General features: G+C 43.9%; 1 protein-coding gene across 4 annotated transcripts in view; it reads left to right on the forward strand.

Annotated features, from left to right (window-relative positions):
• BRD8 (bromodomain containing 8) overlaps positions 1–19,366 on the forward strand; it is a 41,195-nt gene that overhangs the window by 13,344 nt on the left and 8,485 nt on the right. For 2 of the 4 annotated variants that reach the window (XM_033181099.1, XM_033181100.1), the window contains 12 exons: positions 402–854; positions 1,155–1,248; positions 1,435–1,481; positions 2,219–2,433; positions 3,510–3,602; positions 3,791–3,859; positions 4,871–5,048; positions 5,768–5,872; positions 6,345–6,389; positions 13,174–13,452; positions 15,018–15,281; positions 16,229–16,386. In XM_033181099.1, the coding sequence (XP_033036990.1) occupies positions 402–854; positions 1,155–1,248; positions 1,435–1,481; positions 2,219–2,433; positions 3,510–3,602; positions 3,791–3,859; positions 4,871–5,048; positions 5,768–5,872; positions 6,345–6,389; positions 13,174–13,452; positions 15,018–15,281; positions 16,229–16,386 (2,000 nt within the window). Of the gene's footprint in view, positions 1–401; positions 855–1,154; positions 1,249–1,434; positions 1,482–2,218; positions 2,434–3,509; positions 3,603–3,790; positions 3,860–4,870; positions 5,049–5,767; positions 5,873–6,344; positions 6,390–8,685; positions 9,077–13,173; positions 13,453–15,017; positions 15,282–16,228; positions 16,387–19,366 lie in introns of those variants that run through there. The other 2 variants (XM_033181101.1, XM_033181102.1) reach the window with 2 other exon arrangements.

Raw genomic sequence — 19,366 nt, forward strand, 5'->3', positions numbered from 1 at the left:
TGCATTTTTAGTAGAGATGAGTTTTGCCATGTTGGCCAGGCTAGTCTCAAACTCCTGGCCTCAAGTGATCCACCCACCTCGGCCTCCCAAAGTGCTGAGGTTACAGACATGAGCCACCATGCTTGGCTTCTTTACTTCTTACAGTAAGAATTACTTAACTCTCCTACTTCTGCCCATCCCCATCTTTGTAGCCCTTTGGTGCTAACATACTAGTCATCTCCCCAGGCCTACCCATGTTACTGGTTTGCATGGAACAGGTGCCTGTTCATTGTTTGCCTCCACTGCATGGAAAAAATGGAGAGAAAAGATGCAGATTCAAGCCATCACATTTGGTGCTAACAAAAATTGAGGGACTTGGGCTTCTTTCTGTGACCTCAATAGTCTTGTGTTTTGTGGGACAGGTAGATGATCATCCTGAAGTGCTGGATGTGGCAGCAGTGGAAGCAGCACTGTCATTTTGTGAAGAAAATGATGATCCTCAATCCCTGCCTGGCCCCTGGGAGCATCCTATCCAGCAGGAGCGGGACAAGCCAGTACCTCTCCCTGCACCAGAAATGACAGTCAAGCAAGAGAGACTGGACTTTGAGGAAACGGAAAACAAGGGAATACATGAACTGGTGGACATCAGGGAGCCCAGTGCAGAGATCAAGGTGGAACCTGCAGAACCAGAATCAGTCATTTCAGGGGCCGAAATAGTAGCTGGAGTTGTTCCAGCCACAAGTATGGAGCCACCAGAACTCAGGAGTCAGGACTTAGATGAGGAACCGGGAAGTACTGCAACTGGAGAGATTGTTGAAGCAGATGTTGCCATTGGGAAAGGCAATGAGACTCCACTTACAAATGTGAAGACAGAGGTACTTAATAAAGATCAGGGGCTGGGGAGATGGAGGGTTATACCTTAAGTAAGAAGTGACAGCTTAGGCTTTTTGGTTTTCCAGTTGCATTCCTGAGTTCTGACATGTTTGATGGTCCAAAGCCCATAGGCTGTGATTAGTGTTATATATACTTATTCCTGTGAAGGTGACCATTGGAGTCACATTACATGAGTAGGATTTAGAATTTCTTCTATGGTCTCATTATCATTGAAGAATAAAGTTGTGTGAGCTGTAGTGATTTACCAGTACTTAGGGTGTTTTTTCTTTTCTGGTTTTCAGGCATCCCCTGAAAGCATGTTGTCTCCATCACATGGCTCAAATCCCATTGAAGATCCTTTAGAAGCAGAGACTCAGCACAAGTTTGAAATGTCAGGTAAATAAAGTCCTCTTTAACTAACTTGAAATCATTTGCTTTGGCTTCTGAGGGATTGTGGGTTGTGGGCAAGTAGAGGAGGTAGAACAGGTCAGCATGGAAAGGAGAGCTGCAGGGGATTATGGTCCATAGGAAGGGGAAGGCTAAGGTGGAAAAATCTTCAGGTAGTCTTTCTCTCCTCTGCAGACTCATTGAAAGAAGAATCAGGGACTATTTTTGGAAGCCAGATAAAGGTATTTCAGACTTTTCTTTATTCCTCTTGCCATGTGATTAGATTTCCCTATAGCACTACTTTTTAATGAATTTCAGTAAAGTCGCATTTTTATTCTCTGATAAGAGACTGATATGGAGTTGCGTGGGGAAAAGCTGCAGTAGACAGGCATAATGGGAGTACTGTAGCAACAGGTGCCTCCCATATGAAACAGCTTGTGAATATCACAGTCCTTAAGAAGCCTTGATACACTTAGAGTGATTTGGAGTGAATAAGCATACCAGAACCAAGGAGAACATACAGGAATCCAGTTTATTAATTAGACTATCCAAAGAAAATCATCCAAAGTTTTCTTTTTATAATTATTAAAGCAGTAGTAACAGAGACTTAAAGAATGCGATGTGAGCTTGCTCCATCAGATGAGACACAAAAGAAAAATTATTTTTGATAACTTTGTATCCAGGGTCAGAGTTACTCTCGAACAAGGGGAAAGAAGGAACGCCTCTTAGCTTAGTCTTAAGTAAGTAGCTTTTTTTCTTTCTTTTTAAAAGATCCTGGGTATTATTCTTTGTCCAGGTTCTAAATTTCTTAAGTCAGTGTCTTTAAGTAGATGGTAGTATAAGTGATAGACAGCTAAGTCAGGAAACAGCGTGAGGTCATTTCTAGAACTAATTCTAACCCAAAAGACAGATCATGTTTAATGATGCTTTGCTGCATAGCTTTGCTTGCATTTGTTGACTGGAGCATACTGTGTCTAAGGATGCCCCAGGTGAGGATGAGGAGGAAGATGGTGTCAGTGAAGCGGCCAGCCTAGAGGAGCCTAAGGAAGAGGATCAAGGAGAAGGTTATTTGTCAGAAATGGATAATGAACCTCCCGTGAGCGAGAGTGATGATGGCTTCAGCATACACAATGCTACACTGCAGTCACACACACTGGCAGACTCCATCCCCAGCAGCCCTGCTTCTTCACAGTTGTGAGTATCTGAGATTCTTCCTTTGAGGCCAAGGCAGTGAAGGTGAGAAGGAGAGGATCTTTTCCTTCCTTCCTCCCTCCGTCTCTCCCTCCCTCCCTTCCTTCCTTCCTCCCTCCCTCCCTTCCTTCCTTCCTTTTCTTTCCTCTCTTCTCTCTCCTCTTCTCCTCTCTTCTCTTCTCTTCTCTTCTCTTCTCTCCTTCTTTCTTTCCTTCTTTGTTGTTCTCACTCACCCATGCTGGAGGGCAGTGGCGCGATCTCAGCTCACCACAACCTCCACTTCTCAGGCCCAAGCAATCCTTCCACCTCAGCCTCCTTAGTAGCTGGGACTACCGGCCTGCACCACTACACCCTGCTAATTAAAAAAATTTTTTTTAGTAGAGACCAAGTTTTGCCATGTTGCCCAGGCTGTTCTCAAACTCCTGAGCTCAACAGTTGCCTCAGCCTCCCAAAGTGCTGAGATTACAGGCATGAGCCACCATACCTGGTCTTTTTCTTTATTTTTAAATTTTTGTTTTTAAAAAATGTTCTCTTAAGAGACAGGATCTCTCTATGTGGTCCAGTCTGGTCTTGAACTCCTGACCTCAAGCAGTCTTCTTGCCTTGACATCCCAAAGCACTAGAATTAGAGGCATGAGCCACAATGCCTGGCCTGATCTTTTCTTTAGTGTTTCCCTTTTTTGGCCTGGAATAAACAGTTGACAAAAATTATTAGGGCTGGGCATCATGGCTCACACCTGTAATCCCAACACTTTAGGAGGCTAAGGCAAGAGGATCGCTGGAACCCAGGAGTTCGAGACCAGCCTGGGCAACACAGTGAGACCCTATCTCTACAAAAAAATTAAAAAATTAGCTGGGCATGGTGGTATGCACCTGCAGTCCCAGCTACTTGGGAGGCTGAGGTGAGAGGATTGAGTCTGGGAGGTTGAGGGTGCAGTGAACATGATCACGCCACTGCACTCCAGCCTGGGGGACAGAGTGAGACCCTGTCTCAAAAAAAAAAAAGAGATAATTATATATATAATATGTATTTTTTTTTTTAAACTTGTGCCTAGTGGAATTGCTGTATCTCTGTTTCAGCTCTGTCTGTAGTGAGGATCAGGAAGCTATTCAGGCACAGAAAATTTGGAAGAAAGCCATCATGCTTGTATGGAGAGCTGCAGCTAATCATAGGTGAGTGGGCTTTACCAGTCAGTAGGTTCATTTTCTCTACTCTTCATTGTTGGTGACTGGAAAAAAGTCTGAGTAGGCTTCTGTGGAACTGCTGGTATTGGTTCTTACTATCTTCAGCTACTTAGAGTAAGTTCCCTCCCTGTTCTTCTGGAGAATGTCAGTAATTGCACCTTATTCCTTTTGGACAGGTATGCCAATGTCTTCCTGCAGCCTGTTACAGATGACATAGCACCTGGCTACCACAGCATTGTGCAGAGGTGAGCCATGGTCCACTCAGCATGGTAACTTGCCTGAATTATAAGTTGTCCAGTCTTAGTGAAAGTTTTGCTTTAGATAGAAAGTTTAAAGCAAGTAAGTTTATGGTTTTGCTATAAGGGGCACTAAGTACTAAACTGATGATTCCAGTGGCTGGATCACCACTGATAGTCTAAAAGAATAAATCCCCACTGGGAGTGGTGGCTCACGCCTGTAATCCCAGCACTTTGAGGGTGCTGAAGTGGGTGAATCACTTGAGCCCAGGAATTCAAGACTAGCCTGGGCAACATGGCGAAACCCCCTCTCTATAAAAAATACAAAACTTATGGCTGGGCGCGGTGGCTCAAGCCTGTAATCCCAGCACTTTGGGAAGCCGAGACGGGCGGATCACGAGGTCAGGAGATCGAGACCATCCTGGCTAACCCGGTGAAACCCCGTCTCTACTAAAAAATACAAAAAAACTAGCCGGGCGAGGTGGCGGGCGCCTGTAGTCCCAGCTACTCGGGAGGCTGAGGCAGGAGAATGGCATGAACCCGAGAGGAGGAGCTTGCAGTGAGCTGAGATCCGGCCACTGCACTCCAGCCTGGGTGACAGAGCAAGACTCCGTCTCAAAAAAAAAAATACAAAACTTAGCCAGGTGTGGTGTTGCGCATTTGTAGTCCCAACTACCTGGGAGGCTGAGGTGGGAAGGATTGCTTGAGCTTGGAAGTTCAAGGCTGCAATGAACCATGATTGTGCCACTGCACTACAGCCTAAGTGACAGAGCCAGGCCCTGTCTCCAAAAAAAAAAAAAAGAAAAAACTAAAACTCCCTTTATTACCTTTCTCAGTGCTTATTATATAGATTGTTTCATGGGTTAAGTGCATGTTTTGGGGTAAGGGGTTAGCATTTAAGTCCTGGCAGCTGCGAATAAAGGTATATATGAGAAAGTCTGTATGATGATAATGTATTCAGAGATCTGGGTGAGTCCTCTTCCCACCCACACTGCCACTTACCCCTGTTCTTTTTTTTAGGCCTATGGATTTGTCAACTATTAAGAAAAACATAGAAAATGGACTGATCCGAAGCACAGCTGAATTTCAGCGTGACATTATGCTGATGTTTCAGAATGCTGTAATGTACAATAGCTCAGACCATGATGTCTATCACATGGCAGTGGAGATGCAGCGAGATGTCTTGGAACAGATCCAGGTACTTTAAAGATCTTTTGTGTTTCAGCAAGGATGAAATTAAAATACTCAAGGGGAGAATTAATATTGATGCCAAGAAGGATTGCTGTGGCTTTTACTTGGATAGCTATCAGGGACACATTGAAAACGTAATATTTTGTTCTTGCGGAATTTGTTTTTATTTTCTGTGGTGTGGTGAAAGAGTTGTGATACAATATTCTACCTTTCTTGGGCAATTAATTGCAGTTTCATAAAGTTTTTAAATAAATTTTTTTAAAATGGTGTATGCATATTTTTTAATTACATCAAGTACCTGGTACATAGTAGATGCTCAGCAAATAAGAGTTTCTCCTTTCCTTTTCCCTACTTTTATCCTGTGATTGCATTACCAGGTACTTTTTGGGGTGTTGAACTTGGAAGAATGTTACAAATCTTTGCACGATCTGTCAAATTACTTAAATTGCTGAATGATCTTTGGATCATTCCAGTTTTATTCTTTTTCTCATTCCTGGAGGATAGAGATTTGATCCTATGTTATAGCAAAAAAAGAGGGTTACTTGATTCTTTAGCATCCCTGTTGCAACTGGAATTAAAACTTAATATGCTAAACTTCCAATCGGTCAAAATATATTTGAGCCAGAAGAGTACTGTACAAAGTTCTATTTACAGTGCTTAAAGTGTACTTGATTTGTCCCTACTAAATCAGGTCTCCATGGCCTACCCTATTTCTTCTCCCTACAGCAATTCTTGGCCACGCAGTTGATTATGCAAACATCCGAGTCTGGGATCAGTGCTAAAAGTCTTCGAGGGAGAGATTCTACTCGCAAACAGGATGCTTCAGAGAAGGTGAGGTGATCAGGAAGGAACCTGTGTGCCAGTGTTCCGGTAGTAGAAGTCTGAAGTATCCAAGGAACCTTATGTTACTACTTGGTACTGTTGGGCTTCTAGATTCCAATGATATACAGACACATAGATCTTAGAATGGTGGTTGTTCGCACCCATCTAAACATTGAATAAGCCTGTTGTAACCGAAAGACCCAGTCACATGGGAGAAATCGTGAGTAGGAGAATTATTAATTCCTCTGGGAGAGTGCTCTCAAGGCGGGGGAAATGGCTTAGCCTGCAGCAGTTGGGGACCATCAGTTTCTGTTCTAGAGGCGTAATGGCCAGATTGCTTTTGGATCTCTTTCCTCTTGTTCTTGAGTTTTTAAATTTTGTCCTTGTGTGTGTGGTGCTTGTGTCTCTGTCCTGAGGTTTGGGGTGCTTGTGGCTGAGAGTTTCTGTGGAACCTGATCAGTGTTTGTTTGTCCTCTAACAGGACAGTGTCCCAATGGGCTCTCCTGCCTTCCTTCTCTCTCTCTTTGTAAGTATTGAATGGCTGCGAGGGGTGGTGTTGCCACAAAGATTCTCAGCTCTTAATGGGGGTGGGTGGCAGAGGGAAATCCAACATGCAGACTGTGGCAGTGTCTTGAACTTCTGTTTATTCAGGTCATTGAATAAGAAACTCTTTTCTTCTGCATTTCTGTCTTTCTGCATGTGTGTGTGTGTGGGCTGGGTAGGGACTGTTTTTGAGATCACTGGGCTGAAATGTATTCTAGGAGTGAAGGATCTAGGATGTACCGGCTCATCATTTCCTGACTTCACCTTTTACCAATTCTTTTCTTAACAAATTTAAAATTGGTCAGAGCAGGACCTGCTAGCTGGCTTTTTAACAGTGTTCCTCATAATGGCAGTACTCAGCACATAGTTTTTCTCTTGTCTCCTAAAATTAAGTTGCAAGACGAATGTAACAAACACTTAGTAAAATTTAAGCTAAAAAACTCAGTATAGGCTGAGTATGGTGGTTTACGTCTATAATTCCAACACTTTGGGAGGCTGAGGTAGAAGGATTGCTTGAGCCCAGGAGTTTGAGACCAGCTTGGGCAACATAGGGAGACTATGTCTCTACAAAATTTAAAAACGGCAACAACAACAAAAAAACCTACTAGCTGTGCAGCAGAGGGCAGAGTGGTGCGCACCTGTGGTCCCCAACTACCAGCTACTCAGAAGGCTAAGGTAGGAGCGTCACTTGGGCCCAGGAGGTCAAGGCTGCACTGTTCATACCACTGCACTCCAGCCTGGGTGACAGAACGAGACCTTGTCTCCAAAGAAAAAAAAAATCTCAGTAATAATGGCCACTGCGACCGGGTGCGGTAGCTCACACCTGTAGTCCCAGCACTTTGAGAGGCTGAGGTGGGCTGATCACCTGAGGTCGGGAGTTTGAGACCAGCCTGACCAACATGGCAAAACCCTGTCTCTACTAAAAAAAATACAAAATTAGCTGGGTGTAGTGGCACACGCCTGTAATCCCAGCTACTTGGGAGGCTGAGGCAGGAGAATTGCTTGAACCCAGGAAGTGGAGGTTGCCCTGAGCTGAGATCGCACCATTGCACTCCAGCCTGGGCAAGAATAGCGAAACTCTGTCTCATACAAAAAAAAGAAAAAAAAAGAAAGTGACCACTGTATCAGTAGTGGCTGCTGGAATTACAGATAAGCTTAGGAGAGCTAGCCTAAAGACTTTTATTACTTTCCTTCATAAATTAACTGGCTGACTCTGTGTTGTCCATTATGGGACAGTGAGGTATGAGGTAATGGAAGGGCATCAGGCTAGAAAACTACAAGGTCTTAAGGTCACTGGATAATCTCTTGGGGCATTGTTTTCCTTGGTGTGTGATAAAGCTAATATAATGAGGTACTTGTCCAGCCTACCTCACAGGGATGTTGTGAGGATAAAATGAGATAATAGATATGAAACTGGCTGGGAAAAAAAAGAAAAAGCATTATACACATGCAAGATTACCACCTTTTTATTTTCACTGTTGCCTCATGGGCAACTTACGTTCATGGACTCTAAAAATTTTAGAGTCCTTGCATATTAGAAATGTAAAAATGGCCTGGCCCAGCAAAGGTTTCAGTAATTCATCTTGCCTACAGGCTGTACCACAGACAGAACATTATAATCTCCGTTCGTTCTTATTGGCCTACAACAGTGACTCTGGATCCCCCAAGCAAAGCATTTGGCTGGCTATTGCAAGGCTGGTTAATGGGATCTTTTATCTATTGAAGACAGCAAAATATTGCACAAGAGGAAGGAGCTGGGCTGCAGGGAGAGAGCAGCAGATGGAAAGAAGCCTTCTAATTATCCTGATCTCATGGAAAACCACTGTCAGGAGGTGCTAGGGAACTAGTGCCAGGGTCAGTCTGCAGGAAAGGCCTTTCTTATAGGGACCAGCAGTTGGACAGGTACGTTAGTCAAGAACCTCACTACCCATTGCCCATTCTGACTCTCCTACCTTTCTTTTACTCTCCTGTTCCTTTGCACATGATTTGGGCCTGGGGTGGGATGACTAAAGTTATTCTGTGGGACCCTAGGTGAATTCCAAGGACCTTTGTGGTGGGCATGAGCAAGATACTCCATCCTACATTTCCTCTCATAAACTACCAGGTGTTCTTTAGCCACTCTATGGGAAGACAGAAATATGCCCCTCATCCCTCTGGATTTTTCTGCTGATTCTCTTCTCCCCTCTTCCCCAAGAAACCAAATCCCCAACTTTTCTGTTGCACCGTCCCTTGTCTCCTGACCAACTCATGCTCCCTTTCTTTCTCTGCCTGTCATCTAGGATGGAGGAACCAGGGGACGCCGCTGTGCCATTGAAGCAGATATGAAGATGAAAAAGTGAAGCCTCAGAGTACCCTCTTTGAGCTGAACCTAAAATAAAAGTAAACAAGATAGAGCTTGGGCTTGCAGGCCCAGTTCCAGAGGTGGAAGTTACAGAAGAGGAGGTACCTGGGCCACACGACATGAGCTGGAAAATCTCTCTTTAGAGATTTGGAGTAGCACAATTGCCTGTTTTAGGGCAGTAACCATGGGCTATGTTAATGTCCTAATGTGTAGCTAGCAGATTATAGCTAGTTTGTATTGTCTTGTCAATTGTACAGTCTTTTTAAAAAAAAAAAAAAAAAAAACAACCTGTGAAATGTGTGTGTACAATAAACTGGAAAAAAAAAAAACTCTAGCCTTTGGCTTGTTCTATGTGTGTGTGTGTGTGTGTGTGTGTGTATTTGAAACTTGTGGTTTCTTCTGCATAACTATTTCATTTGTGGGAATGAGATTGTTACAGGGGGAGAGTGGTCTTATGAACTGCTTACTGTAGTGTGGGAAGGTAAGTAACCAGAATTGAGTTTATAGTTAATATACCTTAAAGTGTTGCATTGCACAGGAAAGACAGCCTTATTCAGATTTTCGTGAATGTTTCGGAAAAGTGAGGTTTTCAGAATTCTGTTCATGGCATTGCTTAAAGAAGATTAGAGCATGGACATACGTAACATTGACCCTTATCTCAGGAACATTTGTCTCACTTAATGCTATCTTTGCAGATGGTATTTCTAGGATAGTGTTACCATTTTTTTTCCTGTTTTTATGGTTAAGGACTCTGTATAAAGAGTTCTTGGCAGCCGGGCGCAGTGGCTCATGCCTGTTAACCCAGCACTTTGGGAGGCCAAGGCTGGCAGATCACCAGGTCAGGAGTTTGAGACCAGCCTGGCCAATATGGTGAAACTCCATCTCTACTAAAAATGCAAAAATTATCTGGGCGAGGTGGCACGTGTCTGTAGTTCCAGCTATTTGGGAGGCTGAGGCAGAAGAAGCGCTTGAACCCAGGAGGCGGAGGTTGCAGTGAGCGGAGATGGCGTCACTGCACTCGAGCCTGGGCGACAGAGCAAGATTCCATCAAAAAAAAAAAAAAAATAGCCCAACACTTTGGGAGGCTGAGACGGGAGGATCTCTTGAGCCCAGGAGTTTGAGACCGGCCTGGACAACAAAGTGAGACCTCTCAAAAAAAAAAAAAATTAGCCCAGCATGGTGGTGTGCACCTGTAGTCACAGCTACTCAGGAAGCTGAGGCTGGAGGATCTCTTGAGCCATGGAATTCAAAGTTGCAATGACCTATAGTTGCATCACTGCACTCCAGCCTGGGTGAAAGAGCAAGACCCTTTCTCAAATAAATGTAGTTCTTAACTGCTGTTTGAAGGCTAAGCCCAGTTTTAAGAATTACTGACTTTGGCCAGACACGGTGACTCACACTTGTAATCCCAGCACTTTGCCAGGCCAAGACTGGAAGATTACTTGAGCCCAGGAGATCAAGACCAGCCTGGGCAACATAGCACCACCTTGTCTCTACAAATAATAAATCAGCCAGATGTGATGGCACGCACCTGTGGTCCCAGCTACATTGGAGGCTGAGGTGGGAGGATCACAACCCTGGCCAATTGAGGCTGCAGTGAACTGAGATCATCCCACTGCACTCCAGCCTGGGCAACAGAGAAAAAACACCCCAAAATTTAAAATCTCAGTTCTATTCCAACTTCTGTTAATAGCAACATTTTTTATTTTTTAATTAATGAGCGACTGCACCTGGCCAACTAAACTTTTTTTTTTTTGGATTCAGAGATTCGCTCTTGTTGCCCAGGCTGGAGTGCAATGGCGCGAGCTCAGCTCACTGCAACCTCCACCTCCCGGGTTCAAGCGATTCTCCTGCCTCAGCTTCCTGAGTAGCTGAGATCACAGGCATGTACCACCAAGCCCAACTAGTTTTGTATTTTTTTTAGTAGAGACGGAGTTTTTCCATGTTGGTGAGGCTGGTCTCAAACTCCTGATCTCAGGTGATCCACCCGCCTCTGCCTCCCAAAGTGCTGGGATTACAGACGTGAGCCACCGTGCCCGGCCAAGATTTTTAAAACTCAATAGTGAAATGAAACAATGCCAAGCACGGTGGCTCACACCTGTAATCCCAGCACTTTGGGAGGCCGAGGCGGGCGGATCACTTGAGGTCAGTAGTTTGAGACCAGCCTGGCCAACATGGTGAAACCCCATCTCTACTAAAAATACAAAAAATTGGCCAGGCGTGGTGGCGGGCGCCTGTAATCCCAGTTACAGGGGAGCCTGAGGCAGGAGAATTGCTTGAGCCTGGGAGGCAGAGGTTGCAGTGACCCAAGATTGAGCTATTGCACTCCAGCCCAGCCACAGAGCAAGACTGCATCTCAAAAGAAAAAAAAAAGTTATGAAATTTTTACAATAAACAGATGGCTACGATGAAAAAATGAGTATTAGATGAATATCACTTTATAACAAAGTAAATATTTAGATAATATGTCACACTGGAGCCTGGTCTAATAGTCAAAGCCTTCTTGAGAAGGGGGTTTAAGAGGATATGATTAGAAGTCACAGATCTTTTTGCCTTTAATAGAACTGTATTAGGATGCTAAGGAAGAGAAGATACAGTCTTTGTGAGGTGATGGAAAGGTGTTCAATTAGTCCAGGAATTAGAAAATAAAATTCCTTGTTACATGGACATGTTGTAGACAAGAAAGGAATATAAAAAATAACATTGTAGTCCCAAAGCAGTCTGCAAACAGGCATGTGCTATAAACGCAAGCTCTAAAAGTTGGGAGAAGTGTGTGGAAAAGGTCCATTAAAGGACATACGTTTTGAGTTGGTAGAGAAGGTGATAAATGAGACTAGCAAACCGAATGGAAGGTGTAGGCATCTGATAGGAGTGGTGGGTGGCAATATGGAGACAAATGTAATTAGAACAGGGATTATACTAAGGAATAGGGAGGTGTACATGTGAGTGAAGGGAACAAAATAAGACTAAATTTATGGAGGACTTTGGCAGATTGAGAAATTTATATTTAGGGTGATAGCTGTTACAAAGCCTTGAGTAGAATAACTATATTTGTTGAGAGCAAATAGGATTAAAGATAGAAAAGCTGACTAGGAGACTATGACATTTGTTCAGGAAAGGATGGACACTGACAAAACATTGTGGGAGAAAACTGGGAAGAGGATTTGCTTACTGAATATAAGAGAAGGAAAGGTCAAAAAAGAATTGTGGGTTCTGTAGACTAAGAAAATGGTGATGGGGCCGGGCATGGTGGCTCACGCCCGTAATCCCAGCGCTTTGGGAGGCCAAGGCGGATGGATCACCTGAGGTCAGAAGTTCAAGACCAGCCTGGTCAACATGGTGAAACCCCATCTCTACTAAATATACAAAAATTAGCCAGGTGTGGTGGTGGGCACCTGTAATCCCAGCTACTCAGGAGGCTGAGGCAGGAGAATCACTTGAACCCCGAGGCAGAGGTTGCAGTGAGCTGAGATTGCGCCAGCCTGGGCAACAAGAGTGAAACTTTGTTCCAAAAACAAAACAAAACAAAACAAAGAAAATGTGATGGTGATAAAGAAATTGGGAAGAAGCAGTGATTTTGGAGATAGAGGAAATGTGATTTTTATTTTAGAAATGTTACAGCAGGTGGTAGAGCATCTAAAGGGAATTGACTTTTGGATGCATGGAGAAATGAGATCAGAATTCATATAAGTAAAGGTGGAGAGATTTGGGAGCCACCTGAATGGAAGTCAAAGTTGAAACTTCAAAGTATATATACATTTTTAAAAAATACATTAATAAGAAAGCGGAGGACCAAGCAGGAACATAGAAGGTAGGGATTTATTGAAAGTTGTAAAAGGGAGAGGACAAAGAAAGATGTAAGAAAACAAAGATAGTGGTGTAATGAGAGCAAGGGAAGATGTATTTCAGGCTTGATGTTTATCAGTATCAAGTTGGATATGACCAGAAGGATGCCAAAGGCAATCCTAAAGTGTATTTTGAAGATTTAATGGTTCATAGGTTAAAAATGTTTATACGCTGAGAAAATATCCCCTGCCCCCTCAATTTGTTTGCCTTATGGTTTAGTTATGGATGATTTGGGCTAGAGGAAAATAATTGAGCTAGCTATGCTCCAGTTCTTTCCCTTCTTTTGGTGTATGAGGAATTCCAAGTAAAAATAATTATCAGGTAATATTAATATCTCTATTATACTGTCTTATATAGTGTAATATCTCTGTTATGCTGACATAGGGCTTTTTCTTTCTTCCCGAAGACAAATATAATTTCATGTCTCCCTTCAGCAAGATTTTAATTCTTCCTAATGATGAATACTTGAATACAGATAAATTTCTGGCCCCTTATTTTTCTACTGAACTCAGGAGATGGAGATGCCTCAGGAATATTTATTTGAATGAATTTAATGCATTTTCTTCCTGTGTATTTACAGATGGGACATAAGTGGGTTTGGTTGGATTCTGAACAAGATTATCCCAATGACTCTGAGTTGAGCAATGACTGCAGGTCCCTCTTCAGCTCATGGGACTCCAGTCTGGATCTTGATGTGGGCAGCTGGAGGGAAACTGAGGATCCAGAAGCTGAGGAACTAGAGGAAAGCAGCCCAGGGAGAGAACCTAGTGAACTGCTTGTTGGGGACGGAGGCAGTGAGGAATCTCAGGAAGCAGCAAAGAAAGCCAGCCACCAGAACCTCCTCCACTTTCTCTCTGAGGTAACAGTGAGCTCTTATTTCCAAAGCTGGAAGAGCCTCAGCTTTCTAAGAGAATGCTTATCCTTACATGCTTCTACCACTCTTAACATTGTTTACTAAAATATAAGCTCCACAATGGCAGGGATTAAGTTCATTGCTATGTCCTCAGCACTTGGTGCTGATACAGAATATGCATCAAATACATGCTTTTGGGGCCGGGTGCAGTGGCTCACGCCTGTAATCCCAGCACTTTTGGAGGCTGAGGCCAGTGGATCACTTGAGGTCGGGAGTTCGAGACCAGCCTGGCCAACATGGTGAAACCCCGTCTCTACTAAAAATACAAAAAATGAGCCGGGTGTAGTGGCGGGCACCTGTAATCCCAGCTGCTTAGGAGGCTGAGGCAGGAGAATCACTCGAACCTGGGAGGCGGAGGTTGTAATGAGCTGAGGTCATACCATTGCACTCTAGCCTGGGCAACAGAGTGAAACTCTGTCTTTAAATAAATAAATAAATAAAAATAAAAATACAAAAATTAGCCAGACGTGGTGGCATGTGCCTGTAATCCCAGCTACCCAGGAGGCTGAGGCAGGAGAATTGCTTGAACGCGGGAGGCGGAGGTTGCAGTGAGCCGAGATCGTGCCATTGGACTCCAGCCTGGGTAACAGAGCGAGACTCCGTCTCAAAAATAAAAAATAAAAAAAATATGCTTTTTGACTGAATTTCTAATACCTCAGTCATTAGGGGCCTGACTCATTATAAGTAAAGGACTGCTTTATAAGTATCCTTGTAATTCATGCTTTTGGAGTAGTGGGAAGTTATACTTGCACAAATTTTCCTTGAAGCTTAAAATGTTGTGACTTTAAGGTAGTATTTTTAAGTGTCATTACCTTGGTTAAGGGCTGGGGACCAGAAATAAACAGAATTGGGAAGAGAGTTATATGTATACTGTTACTGAACACATTTAGGAGAACCTAGATCAAGATCAGCAAGCATCCATTTCAAATTGCTACTTCTCTCTCTTTTTTTTTTTTTTTTTTTTTTTTTTTTTTTTTTTTTTTTTTGAGACGGAGTCTCGCTGTGTCTCCCAGGCTGGAGTGCAGTGGCACGATCTCGGCTCACTGCAAGCTCCGCCTCCCGGGTTCCCGCCATTCTCCCGCCTCAGCCTCCGAGTAGCTGGGACTACAGGCGCCCGCCACCGCGCCCGGCTAGTTTTTTGTATTTTTAGTAGAGACGGGGTTTCACCGTGTTTACTTCTCTCTACAAGTGTCTGTGGTAGACAAAATTTTCAACACTTTATTCTAGACAGCCACTCCCAATTGATCAGAGTTGACACTTGAGATGAAAAATTAGAACATAAACTCCTGGAAGAGGCAAGAACCGTATCTTTCTTGTTCATTGTAGTGTCCCCACCAACCAGCCCAGTGCCTGTGTATATATTTGGCAGATTTTAGATGATTATATTAATTAAACTATTTTGTCCTCTCAGACTTAGTCACTGTGACAGTGTTAGCATGTGGCATTGTTGATATGTGGATGATGATTTTCATTGGTGTTCCTGTGCAGCTAATAATAAACTTTGATTGCAGGTAGCTTACTTAATGGAGCCCTTGTGCATTAGCAGCAACGAATCAAGTGAAGGCTGCTGCCCTCCATCTGGTACCAGACAAGAAGGAAGGGAAATTAAAGCTAGCGAAGGAGAAAGGAGGCTCTGCAGAGAGACTGAAGAGCTTTCAGCCAAAGGAGACCCCTTAGTAGCTGAAAAGCCACTGGGAGAAAATGGAAAGCCAGAGGTGGCTTCAGCTCCCTCTATTATTTGTGCAGTTCAGGGACTACTCACAGAGAGTAAAGAGGTAAGAAAGTAACTTAAATCAACTGTCTTGCTGGTCTTCTGCCTAGGGAAGTAGAACAGAGTGGTTAGAGCACATAGGCTAACTCCAGAAAGTTAAACTACCTGGATCCAAATCCTGGATTGAGCACCAGTTTTAGCTGTGTTACCTTAGGCATGTTAGTGAACATTTTAGAACTTCAGTTTTCTCTGCAGAAATGCAATAATAGCACCCTATTTTGTGGGTTTCCTGTGAGGTTTAAATGAGATAATTCATGAAAAGCACTTAGCACAGTGCCTGGCTTATAGTAAGCAATAAGTAAAATTTAGAATACCGTCATCATTATTATCTGGCAGGCGGGGTGCAGTGGCTCATGCCTGTAATCCCAGTGCTTTGGGAGGCTGAGGCAGAAGAATCTCTTGAGTCAGGAGTTTGAGACCAGTCTGGGCAATACACGGAGACACCGTCTCTACAAAAAAACAAAAAACAAATTAGCCAGGTATGGTGGCATGTACCTGTAGTTCCAGCTACTTGGGAGTCTCAGGGGGAGCCCAGGAGTTCAAGGCTGCAGTGAGCCATGATGATGCCACTGCACTCCAGCCTGGGCAACAGAGTGAGACCCTGTCTCAAAAAAAAAAAAAAAAAAAAAAAAACAAAAAAACTATCTGGCCAGCTAGAGTAGTTAACTCCAGGGCCACAGGTGATCATGATGGTTTTTAAAGAATCCAATGAGAATTGGGCAAATAATGCTTTTCCATTTTGGTGGAGGTGAGTGGCACAGAGTCAAAGTCCTCCAGCAAGACTGTTACCAAGAACTCATTGACTTAGGTCTAGTTAAGTCAGCTTTCTTTAATTTCTTTTGTAGCTTTATATAATTGACCTCTTCTCACCTTACGGGCAGCCTTCATTTAAAAATTACTATGTAGAAAGTAAATCTCCTTCTAAAGTTTCCTGTTTCCTGGCATTCCTAGGGGGAGGCTCAGCAAGAATCCAAAGGGGAGAACCAGGGTGAAGTGTATGTGTCAGAGATGGAAGACCAGCCCCCTTCAGGCGAGTGTGATGATGCCTTTAACATTAAGGAGACTCCCTTGGTGGATACACTTTTCAGCCACGCTACCTCCTCAAAGCTGTAAGCCTAGACTTTCATCCAAATTTGTTAAGATTCGTACTTCTGTTTATGCATATTTGAATCATGAAATGGATTACTTTTATAAGTTAAAGAAAATTACAGTTGGAAAACACAAAAATATAATTAATTAAGTATAATTTTAACCTCATATAAATAGAAGTCTATGGGCTCTCCTGTTATAAAACAAATCTGTTTCATCAGTATTAGGACTGTCTTTCAAGGCAAGGTGTGGTGGCTCACACCTGTAGTTCCAGCACTTTGGGAGGCCAAGGCAGGAGGATCCCTTGATCCCAGGACTTTGAGACCAGCCTGGGCAACATAGGGAGACCCTGCCTCTACAAAATAAAACTTTTTAAAAAATTAGCCAGGTATGGTGTCATTTGCCTATAGTCTCAGCTACTCTGGAAGCTGAGGTGGGAGGATCGCTTGAGCCCAGGAGGTCAAGGCTGCAGTGAGACATGATTGTGCCACTGTACTTTAGCCTAATCTGTATTACTCCAGCCTGCGTGATGGAGCTAATGTTGTACAAACTATGCCTAATATACAAACTATGATGCTTTTTTTCTTTAATAGAGACAGGGTCTAGCTCCATCACCCAGGCTGGAGTGCAATGGGCACGATCATGACTCACTGCAGCTTGACTTCCCAAACTCAAGGGATCCTCCTACCTCAGGCTTCCAAGTAGCTGGGAATACGGGCATGGGCCACCACACCCAGCTGATTTTTTATTTTTTGTAGAGACAGGGCCAGCCTTGCTATATTGCCCAGGCTTGTCTTGAACTTCTGGTTTCAAGTGATCCTCCTACCTCAGCCTCCTAAAGTGTTGGCATTACAGGCATGAGCCACTGTGCCTGGCCCAAACTATACCTCTTTTTAAAAATATTAAAATAGAGTCGGGCGTGGTGGCTCAAGCCTGTAATCCCAGCACTTTGGGAGGCCGAGACGGGCGGATCACGAGGTCAGGAGATCGAGACCATCCTGGCTAACACGATGAAACCCCGTCTCTACTAAAAAATACAAAAAACTAGCCGGGCGATGAGGCGGGCGCCTATAGTCCCAGCTACTTGGGAGGCTGAGGCAGGAGAATGGCATAAACCCAGGAGGCGGAGCTTGCAGTGAGCTGAGATCCGGCCACTGCACTCCAGCCTGGGTGGCAGAGCGAGACTCCGTCTCAAAAAAAAAAAAAAAAAAAAAATTAAAATAGCTTTTATGAACTTGAAATGGAAAATTATTTTGATGTAGGAGACAAGGGAGAGGCTTAAAAAAATTTTTTTTTTTTTTTTTTTTTTTGAGAGCGGAGTCTCGCTGTGTCGCCCAGGCTGGAGTGCAGTGGCGCGATCTCGGCTCACTGCAAGCTCCGCCTCCCAGGTTCCCGCCATTCTCCCGCCTCAGCCTCCGAGTAGCTGGGACTACAGGCGCCCGCCGCCGCGCCCGGCTAGTTTTTTGTATTTTTAGTAGAGACGGGGTTTCACCGTGTTAGCCAGGAGGGTCTCGATCTCCTGACCTCGTGATCCACCCGCCTCGGCCTCCCAAAGTGCTGGGATTACAGGCTTGAGCCACCGCGCCCGGCCAGAAAAATTAGGCCAGGCACAGTGGCTCACATCTATAATCTCAGCACTTTGGGAGGCTGATGCAGGAGGATTGCTTGAGCTCAGGATTTTGAGACTAGCCTGGGCAACATAGTGAAACCTCATCTTTACAAAAAATAAACAAAATGTACTGGGTGTGGGGGCATGCACCTGTAGTCCCAGCTACACAGGAGCCAAGGCAGGAGGATTGCTTGAACTTGGGAGGTGAAGGTTACAGTGAGCTATGATCGTGTCACTACACAGCCTGGGTGACAGAGCAAGACCCTGTCTCAAAAAACAAAACAAGAAAAAAAAGAAGGCCGGGCACGGTGGCTCAAGCCTGTAATCCCAGCACTTTGGGAGGCCGAGGAGGGTGGATCACGAGGTCAGAAGATCAAGACCATATTGGCTAACATGGTGAAACCCCATCACTACTAAAAATACAAAAAATTAGCTGTGCGTGGTGGTGGGCGCCTGTAGTCCCAGCTACTCAGGAGGCTGAGGCAGAAGGATGGTGTGAACCTGGGAGGTGGAGCTTGCAGTGAGCTGAGATCGCACTACTGCACTCCAGCCTGGGCAACAGAGCAAGACTCCGTCTCAAAAAAAAAAAAAAAAAAAGAAAAAAATTATTTTGAAGTTTGTGATCTTTGTTTCTTTTTCATGTCTCTTAGGGGATTGTTTATGTCAAGCTTGTCTAATCCCTAGCCTGCAGCCCAGGACAGCTTTGAATGGGGCCAAACACAAATTCTTAAAACATTATGAGATTTATGCATTGACTTTTTTTTTTCTTTTCTTTTCCAGCTCATCAGCTATTGTTAGTGTATTTTATGTGTGGTCCAAGACAATTCTTCTTCCAGGGTAGCCCAGGGAAGCCAAAAGATTGGACACCCTGGTTTATATAATTGTCTCATCTTTGTATAGATAATTATAGGACTAAAAAACACATTTTCAAATCTTAATGGGGGGCTGTTCTTCTTAACAGGAAACCAAAAAAAATATTATATATTTTTTTGAGGTAGGATCTCACTCTGTTGCTCAAGTTAGAGTGCAATGGTGTGATCTTGGCTCACCTCAGCCTCATGAATAGCTGGGAACACAGGTGTGCACCACCACACCTAGCTGATTTTTTTGTATTTTTGTTAGAGACGGGGTTTCGTCATATTGCCCAGACTGGTCTTGTACTCCTGGACTCAAGCGATCCCCTGCCTAGGCCTCCCAAAGTCCTGGGATTATAAGAATGAACCACTGCATCTGGCATGAAGTGAATTACATTTTAAAGCAGAAAAACAAAGTTGTTTTTATCTGTGACTCCTGGCCTCAAGTGATTCTCCTGCCTCAGCCTTTCAAAGTGCTGAGATTATAGGCATGAGCCACTACAGCAAAGTTATTTTTGTTATGGTAATAAATTGTTC

This window comes from Trachypithecus francoisi, unplaced genomic scaffold (assembly GCF_009764315.1).
Source record: "Trachypithecus francoisi isolate TF-2019V2 unplaced genomic scaffold, Tfra_2.0 Lachesis_group2, whole genome shotgun sequence".
Taxonomy (NCBI): domain Eukaryota; kingdom Metazoa; phylum Chordata; class Mammalia; order Primates; family Cercopithecidae; genus Trachypithecus; species Trachypithecus francoisi.